Genomic DNA, 10,090 nt, shown 5'->3' with positions numbered 1-10,090 from the left:
CTGATACTCCTCGCTATAAATATATAGCGGTTGATTATGGTTAGTAGAATTAAACCCTAAAGTGGTCCCTGAGATTCACAAAATGCACCTATTTAGTCACTGACTTCCCAATTGCACTAATTACGTCCTCCAAATTGAAAAAAATACATCAAGTTGGTCCCTCTCGAATTTTTCGTTCATATAGTCAACGTTGAAAACAAGGAGAATTGGAAATGGTTTTTGAAGTTACTCCACGATGATTTAGGAGACTATAAGACTAACGGGTGGTGTTTCATTTCTGATATATATAAGGTAATTGGTTATATATTGTACATGAATGATTCTATGTTGTAAATGAATGGCTCTATGTTCTAAATGAATGATTCTATGTTGTAGACAAAATGTATATCTGTTTATTGTATAAACTAGTTGCAATGAATGATTCTATGTCTTAATTTGTATGAATAATGCTAACTTCTTGATTTCATGAGATTAGCATAGATGGTATAAGTAGTTTGGTTTTTGCTATATCTTTCTATCATATGCAGGGGTTGATTTACTGTGGAGGAGGTCATGCCATAGGTCCACCATCGTTTCTGTGTATGACACATGTGGCGAAATTTCAACAAACAATGGAAGAATCTTGAGTTGAGGAGACTCCTTTGCGATGCTGCAAGGTCAACCACCTTCCAAGATTTTATTGGCAACATGGACAAGATCAAGAGAGTCAGTGAGGAAGCATGGACATACCTTAACAAGTGGCCTAGGAATTCATGAACGAAGTCTCAATTTAGCCACAAGCCAAAGCTGGATAATATATGCAACAACACATTGTAAGGTCTTCAACGCAAGGATCAAAGAGGCTAAGAGCAAGCTAATCATCACATTACTTGAAGAGGTAAGGATGTTCATTATGAGGTCCATTGCAAAGAACAAGATAAAGTTGAACAACTACGTCAGAAAACTTCCTCCAGTTATTCAGAGCCAGTTAGAAAAGGTTAGGAAAGAGTCAAAGAACTGGGTTCCAATATAGACCGGGGATGAAAACTATGAAAAGTTTGAGGTCCATGGACTCCCAACAAACATGGTTGTCGATCTAGGGAAAAGACTTTGCACCTGCCAATTCTGGATATTAACAGGTAATTTTTGTTACATTTACAATATCTTTATTTTTAAAATAGGTGTTTTTACTTGAACTATTACCTGACATGGTCTGGATTTGAACTGCCTTTTGATTGGTGTACTGTAGGCATCCCCTGTGTTCATGCCTGTGCTGCTCTTGCACGGGTCAACAAGAGACCAGAGGATTTCTGTCACCCCTTGGTCACAATGGATTCATACAAGAAGACCTATGAACATTACATCAATCCTCTCCCGGGACAATCCATGTGGTAAAAATCAGTCTATAATCAGCCGCAAGCTCCTAATATCAAACAAAAATCAGGAAAACTCACAACCAAAAGAAGAATGGACGCTGATGAGAGTACTAGTGTAAATAAGAAACCCAAGCAAACTGTTACTCTAAAGAGACAGCTGAAGCCATTCACATGCACATATTATGGTGTAAAGGGTCACACCAAGAGGGGATGTAAACAGAAGAGAGCTGATGAGCTTGCTGCTGCTCTTGCAGCTGCAGCAGTTGCTGTGGCAGCTTCCAAAGCCAAAGCTACTCTTACTGAGAGTACACCTGCAGCTGAAGTAAGCAACACTGCCACTTCGGGACCACAAGCAGCTGACATTCCTTCTGGTGCAGGTGTTACAAACACTCTTCCACCACCAGTGGCTGCACCACAAGCTGAAAAGGTTGAATTATCCCAACCAAGCTATGGTGGAACACAAGATGAGGTATAAAATGTCCCAAAACATTTGTTGTTTACTTCCTACTCATAACTCCCCTTTTCACACTAACTCATACTAATTTTGACGCTTAACTCATGCACCACTACCAACAACAAAAAGGCCACATAAATTACCAACCAAATGGAGGGACTCACCACAGCCAGTAACTACTTATATTGATCCCATGCAAGGAGCAAGTACAACTACATCTTCAAGGTTGGCAAATTTCATGAAGTTTGTTCCAACACCACAGTTCAAGGCACCAAGGAAGAAAAACACTTGATATTGGATGTTCTAGCTGCTGATTTCGGAATATATATGGGATTTGGGCATTGGTTGTTTTTTTTTTTTTTTTGAGTATTTTGTTATTTCCCTACAAGACTAGCTCATAGCTAGACTGTATGGTTTATTTTGGTTTTTCTGGTAGTAAATATTTTAACAGAGTTTAAACTTGAGGGTCTTCTTGTTTCATAATTGGTGGCTGTATCATTTTGTTTATCCTTATGTGGTCATTTGATAGTGTGTTACATTAACAATGTCTTGTTTATAATCAACAACTACTATTATCAATTTACCTCTTCTGTTCATTCAGTTTGGATTCTATTTTTGTAAAATCTATCTACAAAGAACACGCTAATAAACTAAAGAGTTTCCATACATTCATTAACATATGCTTTCAAAAACAGTTCTTACATTTTTACTATCACAACTAAAACAACAACTAACAGGGAAAAAAACAGCGATCCTAACATTTGTATCATATATTTCTGGGTCCCTAACTTAGCCTCCAAATTGCCAATCCTCAAAGCAAGACTGACGCTCACTTCTTCATTATTGTATGCCGCAATGTCTTTCAAATTTTCTTTATCATTTTCTACAATGTTTGTCCATCGAAAGAACCCACACCATCTTCTTCCACTACTCTGTGAACACAAAATTTAACAGTTACCATCAAAATACTCAACAACAAATCTTCAAGAAACACTCATGTTGTAATTCGGGCATCCAAATAAGGGTTTATTTGGGTGGGTTTCCGTTACAGACCATCGGAGCATAGGACGTTTTCCACACCCACACCGCTCTGGTACTCGCGATGTTCTACTCTGACTTGGCCTCCTTATCGTTGATCGCATAGAACTTCCCTCTCCTTCATCTGCACGTCCAACCATCATCCAACTAGCAGAGCAACAGCTACGAGAATGAGCAAGGAAGAAGAAAAAGACGAAGAAGATGATGGAGAGGAAGAAGTGGTACGCTATTTCTGAGTTAGGGTTTAAAAAGGGATCTGGGATGAAATTGGGTCATAGACTTTTAATTGTCACATCATGCAACCGTTAGACACTCCAGTGTGGCAATAATTCGCCACGTCACTCTCGCCCGCAAAACATATGAACGGAAAATTTGAAAGGGACTAACTTGATGTATTTTTTGCAATCTGAAGAACGTAATTAGTGTAATTAAAAAATCAAAAACTAAATCGGTGCATTTTGTGAATTTTAGGACTACTTTAGAGTTTAACCATGGTTAGTAGTTAATAAATGAATGAATGAATGAATGAATTCCCATAAGAATATGATATTTGGAATTTCATTACCATGTTGACATTACAATGCTCCGAATTTTCCAACTTTTTCCCTTTTCCTTTCTTTTAAATCTGAATGTAATTTGATGTCATTTTGTTTGGAAAATTGCACCTACTATTATAGACCTCCAGTTGCCCCTCCAATTAGATCCAATTCCATTTCCGTTCACCTCTGCAAAACCCGAACACCGCCCTCTCATGGATGCTCCTGCAGCCATGGTCATCAACACAACAACCACACCTTTCCCTGCCACTCCCTCGTTCTTCTCAAAGTCCAGACCCGTTTTCACCCTCCTCCAAGCCCACAAACGCAACATACCCTTCTCCAAACCAATCAAATGCACCCACCAAAACCCCTCCAAACCCAACTCTCTCTCATGCTCCGCCTTAATTTCCTTCTCCCCCTCGGAAACTGCCCAGCTCCTCCCTTCCAAGCTCCGCCACCTCTCCCGCGAGTTCCAATCCCTGGCGGAGCCCGTTGAGCGAGTAAAGCGGCTGCTGCACTACGCTGGGCTCATGCCGCAGATGGATGATTCGGAGCGGGTGGATCGTAACCGGGTGATGGGCTGCACGGCCCGGGTCTGGGTGGAGGTGAGATTGGACGATGAAGGGAAGGTGAGGATGGCGGCGGACAGCGACTCTGAGGTCACGCGGGGGTACTGCGCGTGTCTGGTTTGGGCCATGAATGGGTCGGAGCCGGAGGAGATACTGAAGGTGAAGACGGAGGATTTGCTGGGCCTGAACGTCGGCCTGGGGAGTTCAGGGACCGGAAGGTCAAGGGTGAACACGTGGCACAACGTGCTTGTGAGCATGCAGAAGAGGACGAAGCAGTTGGTTGCTGAGAAAGAAGGAAAGGAATCCTTTGAGCCTTTTCCTTCTTTAGTTGTTTCCGCAGATGGACTCTTTCCGAAAGGGACCTACGCCCAGGCTCAGGTTAGCACTATCTTGCCGTTTTCTGTTACTGCTCCCTAATTTGATTTTCTGACCAATTTGTTCGATCGACAAAGTGGTCTTCCACCATTCAAATAACTGGCTTAAGCGGTTTCTGTTATTGGTAAACGGCACGTGATATAATGAGCAGGTAAAACGTTTATAGAGCTGTTTAGATCAATTCCTCGAATGGTTAGGAATTTTCAAATTCTGGAGTATGGCTTTATCCCTAATCGAACAAATGATGAAGGACAAAAAAGGGGCATTTTCTCTTGATTTTATTGGGTTAGTTGCACAAAATTAACCAGAATGGATAGTAATTTTCTGGAATGTTTTGTTTGTCAAACAGTTTTGTCGAAAGTTTCCATTTTTTTGCTCCTTTTCTGAAAGGTCATTGTATCCAAATTTGTCGAAGCATTTCATCGATGAAGGTCCCATGTAATCTAATCAACGAGATTTTAAGAGAAAAAGAGAAAACAGGATACCTTTACATCACATAATAATGGCTGCTTCCTCAAAATTGAAAATTCCATATCCCAAATCCATGTAACAGAGAGTGAAAAGGAACTAACTATGAAAAGGGTTTTGCAATGGCCTTATTGGGACTAAGCTTTAACTATTTAAATAACACTTATTATATCTCTTAATAATATTGGCATCATATTATTAAACTCCTAATTTCCTTCTAGCTTTCCTTCAGGCCAAATACCTGTTCCCGAATGAGTCACAAGTCAATGAACTAGTTAAAGTGCTAAAGGAGAAGAAAATTGGCGTGGTTGCACATTTTTACATGGATCCTGAAGTGCAGGGCATCCTAACTGCTGCTCAGAAGCAGTGGCCACATATCTATATATCTGATTCTCTGGTAATGGCAGATACAGCGGTCAAAATGGCAAAAGCCGGATGCCAATTCATAACAGTATTAGGTGTGGATTTTATGTCCGAAAATGTTCGAGCCATCCTTGATCAAGCTGGTTATAATGAGGTATGCCTTTCTCTGCCTACTTATCTTTGAACATTTGCCAATTGCCATCAGCAGGCATAATACATGATTGATAGGCGAAGCATGTGTAGGAGCCGCTGATTGCTACAAAATTTTCCCTTATGACATGAATTGAATGCTGTGGTAAACTTCAATGTTCATGTTAGATCGTCCTTACTATTTGTCTAATTATATGCAGGTTGGTGTCTATAGGATGTCAAATGAGCGTATCGGCTGCTCTCTGGCTGATGCTGCAGCTACTCCTATATATATGGAGTATCTTCAGGCAGCTTCTAACTCTGCTCCTTCTTTGCATGTTATATACATTAACACCAAGTTAGAGACAAAGGCATATGCGCATGAGCTTGTACCAACAATAACCTGTACTTCATCAAATGTTGTCCAAACTATTCTACAGGTTGGTCAGATGCAAATTTACCTTTGGCTTGGTAATGGTCATGTCGATGCATCATGTGATGAGCACCAGGCCACTTAAGTCCCTTAAGATTTTTTTTCCTTCTTAAATTGACATTTTGGTCTCCCCTTTGGCACAGGCATTTGCTCAAGTGCCGGATTTGAGTGTATGGTATGGGCCTGATTCATACATGGGTGCAAATATCAAAGAATTGTTCCTGCAGATGACACACATGACTGATGAAGAGATTGCAGCAATACATCCTGAGCATAGTCTTGACTCTATTAGATCATTACTTCCACGACTTCACTATTTTCAGGTAAATAAGATGTTTTATCCTCCCTGTCCAAAAAAGAAAAGAAAAGAAAAAAGATGTTTTATCCTTGTAGGCACAATTGCTAGGGATAGAGAGTGACAATGCAAAACCATTAGAAAAGATTTGGATAAGGGTTTCATTGTAGATGCCGTTTATAATAAAATATTGTGAAGTATGATCCTTGTAACTAATTATACCTTGCGGAATAAATCTTGGTTGTGGTTGATTTTCTATTTTGTGAGCTAGTACTATCAATCTATAGCTCATTCATGACCAAATACTCTTTTCCCTTGGTGTCAGGATGGAACATGCATTGTTCACCATTTATTTGGCCATGAGGTTGTAGAGAAGATAAAGGAAATGTATTGTGATGCATTCCTTACTGCTCATCTTGAGGTACCTGGAGAGATGTTTTCATTGGCAATGGAAGCGAAACGAAGGGGAATGGGTGTAGTAGGCTCCACCCAGAACATATTAGATTTCATAAAAGACAGGGTTCAAGAATCATTGGATAGAAACATCGATGATCATCTTCAATTTGTTCTTGGGACAGAATCAGGGATGATAACTTCAATTGTTGCTGCCGTCCGTAGTTTGTTGGATCCTACAAAGTCCTCTTCACAGGGATCAAAAGTTACCGTTGAAATTGTCTTTCCAGTTTCATCGGACTCAATCTCAAGCACATCATCAAATTTGCCTTCAAGTCCTCATTCTGTTCAATTGGGTGATATCACACTTCCTGTTGTACCAGGAGTGGCTAGTGGAGAGGGTTGTTCCATTCATGGTGGCTGTGCATCTTGTCCATACATGAAGGTATAATTTGTCGCGCAGTTTAGACGAATCAATGAGCAATGCCTTGTGATTTGTCACTGGACTACAACTACAAGTAATTAAGTCCTCCAAATTTTATTCTTTTAAGATGTTGCTTAATTGCTTGTTTAACTCCAGATGAATTCTCTTGACTCGCTTCTGAAAGTTTGCCATCACCTACCGGACAAAGAAAATAAACTCGCTGAGTACAATGCAGAGCGATTTAAGTTGCAGACTCCGAACGGCAAATCAGTGGCAGATGTCGGATGTGAACCAATCTTGCACATGAGGAACTTCCAGGTTAGTTTGGTATATAGATTCTTTTATAGGTGCATGCTATGGTGTCTGGTTACAGTGGCTATGTTGACTACCCAATTTTAGTAACACTTAATAAGTGTTGCTAAAGTCAAAGTAATGTTTTTTTATTATTTAACAATGTTTTTTAATTTGACAAATAAAACTTAGAAAAGTGCTACGAAAATGTAAACAAGTATAACTTTAATTTTAGCAAGTGTTGCTAAAGTTTTTTAGCTATTTTAGGCTTGTAGCCACCGTAAACATAGACACCTTGGACTCCACCTCTTTTATATATGCATATTGAAGTGATTTCAATGCGTTGTTAGGTTAACTTTTTCATACTTGCACAGGCTGCTAAAAAGCTTCCAGAGAAGTTAGTTGATCAGATTCTTCATCTCCAAGATAATGGAAGGTCGATGTGAACAAGTTTCTTAGGAGAAGGATTTGATGTGGATACAGAAGCATGTGCTGCTGCACTCAAACAAATCAAAGTTGCATTTAAACACATAGATCTGTGCAAGGCCTTTTATTTTATCATGGTAATCGTTAATACAAGCTTACAACCAGATTTTGTTGTATGGTGCTCTTTACTCAATTTTTTAGAATACTATAATATAGTTTGGGATAAGATATAATGAAATATCATTTTTGGCTTATACCCCATTCTTAATAATGTAATAATGTACAGTACCTGGCCCACAGTAATTTTTTCGGGGAGGGGATTCTAATTCTGTTGCAGGAAGATTATATAGAATTATAGATCAAGTTTAACTTGATACATTTATGACATGAGGATTCAACATACATGTTTTTCTTCTGAGTTTGATGTGGATAATAAATAATATTATGTACACACTAACAATTAGTTATTAAATTAGTTATTATGTAGAGTAAACTACCATTTCTACTCATAAAAGTTGAAATCGCTGATATATTTATCTATAGAAGATAAAAATTACCCCCTTCTTTTCTCTCATGCACGCACCTACCTTCACTCACTATCTGTAGTACCCTCCCCTTTCCACACTTTCTCTCTCTTCTTTTTCCTCTATCTTCTTCAATCGTTCTTCTCTCTTTTTCTCCTCCCTCTTCGCACTTTTCTCCTTCCTCTTCTTTCTCTATTGATGTCTCTCTTTTCTTTGTCGTTCTTCTCTCTTCTCTGTGCGCCGTCGCGAGCTCCATCTTCTCCTCCCCTCCTCTTCTTCTTCTTCGGGAGGTTTTTGGCTTCAGGAAGTAGCAATTTTTGAGTCCTCTGTTTTTTGCAACCACAACTTGTTCAATGTTGAGTTCATTCCTTTTTCAAATGTCATATCTTCGTCTTCTCCTTCTTTCGGTGTTGCTGCTCTCTTCTCCTCCTAGCGATGCGTTTTCGTCATCTCCTTCCAGTGTCGCCAAAATCGAATTAATGTTCTGCGTCATTTGTAACGAAAATAGTGATATTGAATCTGAGAAATTGACAATTTTTGGTGAAAGTTCTAAGAAATTAGGGTTTTATTTTGAATCTATGCATGTTCTATTTTTTAATTTGATGAGTTTGTTCTATTTTGTGATTTTGAAGAGGATAATGGCTGGGTTATGTTGATGTTCAAGAGGAGAGATGATACGGTAGTGGTGGTTTAGGTGCTACAGATAGTGAGTGAGGGTGAATGCGTGCGTGAGAGAAGAGAAGGGGGTAGTTTGGGGATTTTATGTAATTATTTAGGGTTTGGGTAATTTTGCTTGCGAAAATCAATTTTTATAGGTACAAATGGTAATTTTTATCTTCTATAAATAGATATGTCAGCATTTTCAATTTTTATGGGTAAAAATAATAGTTTACTCTATTATGTATTTATGTATAAATATATATGGTATTTAACTTATTTTTAATATGTTTTTTGTATTTTAATATATTTTTTATAAGAGTGACTGATTTGATAGTTAATTTTTGATGTAGACTTAATATAATCGTTAAATAATTTATGCACAGTGTCTTTTTTATTGAGTTCTTTTGTAACACAGAAGTATCTAGAAGTTGTGTTGATATGTAGCTTCTGCATGTAACAAAAACAACTTGTGGATTCAAAAATTTAAAAAGGAAAATAGAAAAGGAAAAAGAAAAGTATGGTGTGTACAAGCTCTGAATTTAAATTTGTTTTCTAGTGTTTATCTCTTGATGTCAATTTTAAATAAAATAATCATGTATTACTATTCCATGATATTTGGAAATTAATTTTTTTAAAATAAAAGAACTAATAAAAAAATTAATTTTTTTTAAAATTAAAATAATAAAACTCATATAATAAGAATTATAAATTGAATGAGAATCTAAATTCGGTATTTGGATGTGTGGCCTTCAGGAATAAAAATTAATAAAAAAATGTACATGTGGGATGTATAGATATGTTTATTTATTCATGTTTCCTCTAACTGATTGGGTATCCTATTCACTGAATTGATTCCATGAGACCAAGACAAATTGGTGAACAAATCGGAATATATATCATAACCGTGACCGATGCAGACAAATCAAATCTATGAGGAAAATAATATAAAGGTTGGAGATCACCGCCAAAGTAGTGTGATTAATATTAAAACCAGCCAATGAATAAAAGTTATCACAAACTCAACTTGTAATGTCCTGTCCCATGCGGAATCTCCATAAGTCCACAACTTTTATTTGAGGAATATATGACTTTCAAGTGGTGGATCATCAGATTTTTTAAAAAAGTTTCAATCATCATGGTAATTGAGAGATCCCATAGCTACTATGGTATTATTGACAGAATAATAATAATAGGAAGTTTTAATTTATTCATTTAAGCATTTTCTTAATATTTAAATAAGTAAAATTTATATTTTGAAAACATAAAAAGTATAAAAAATTCAAAAGTCCTATTTAGAAATTAAAAAATTAACTAAAAATATGAATTAAGATTTTTAATTATTTTTTTGTTGCAA

At 37.5% G+C, this 10,090-nt stretch overlaps 1 protein-coding gene across 1 annotated transcript; it reads left to right on the top strand.

Moving 5' to 3' along the window:
- The first annotated feature begins 3,487 nt into the window (after nucleotides 1-3,487).
- On the top strand, nucleotides 3,488-7,954 carry LOC130966567 (quinolinate synthase, chloroplastic). The gene is made up of 7 exons (XM_057891384.1): nucleotides 3,488-4,333; nucleotides 5,031-5,315; nucleotides 5,512-5,730; nucleotides 5,867-6,046; nucleotides 6,344-6,856; nucleotides 6,992-7,153; nucleotides 7,501-7,954. The coding sequence occupies exons 1-7, from the start codon at nucleotides 3,599-3,601 to the stop codon at nucleotides 7,570-7,572; spliced, it is 2,166 nt and encodes a 721-aa protein (XP_057747367.1). The 5' UTR covers nucleotides 3,488-3,598; the 3' UTR covers nucleotides 7,573-7,954.
- Nucleotides 7,955-10,090: the final 2,136 nt, after the last annotated feature.

The sequence above is a fragment of the Arachis stenosperma genome, chromosome 1 (assembly GCF_014773155.1).
Source record: "Arachis stenosperma cultivar V10309 chromosome 1, arast.V10309.gnm1.PFL2, whole genome shotgun sequence".
NCBI classification, from domain to species: Eukaryota; Viridiplantae; Streptophyta; class Magnoliopsida; order Fabales; family Fabaceae; genus Arachis; species Arachis stenosperma.
Note: the sequence above shows the minus strand (reverse complement) of the source record. Positions and strands in the feature narration are given on the sequence as shown.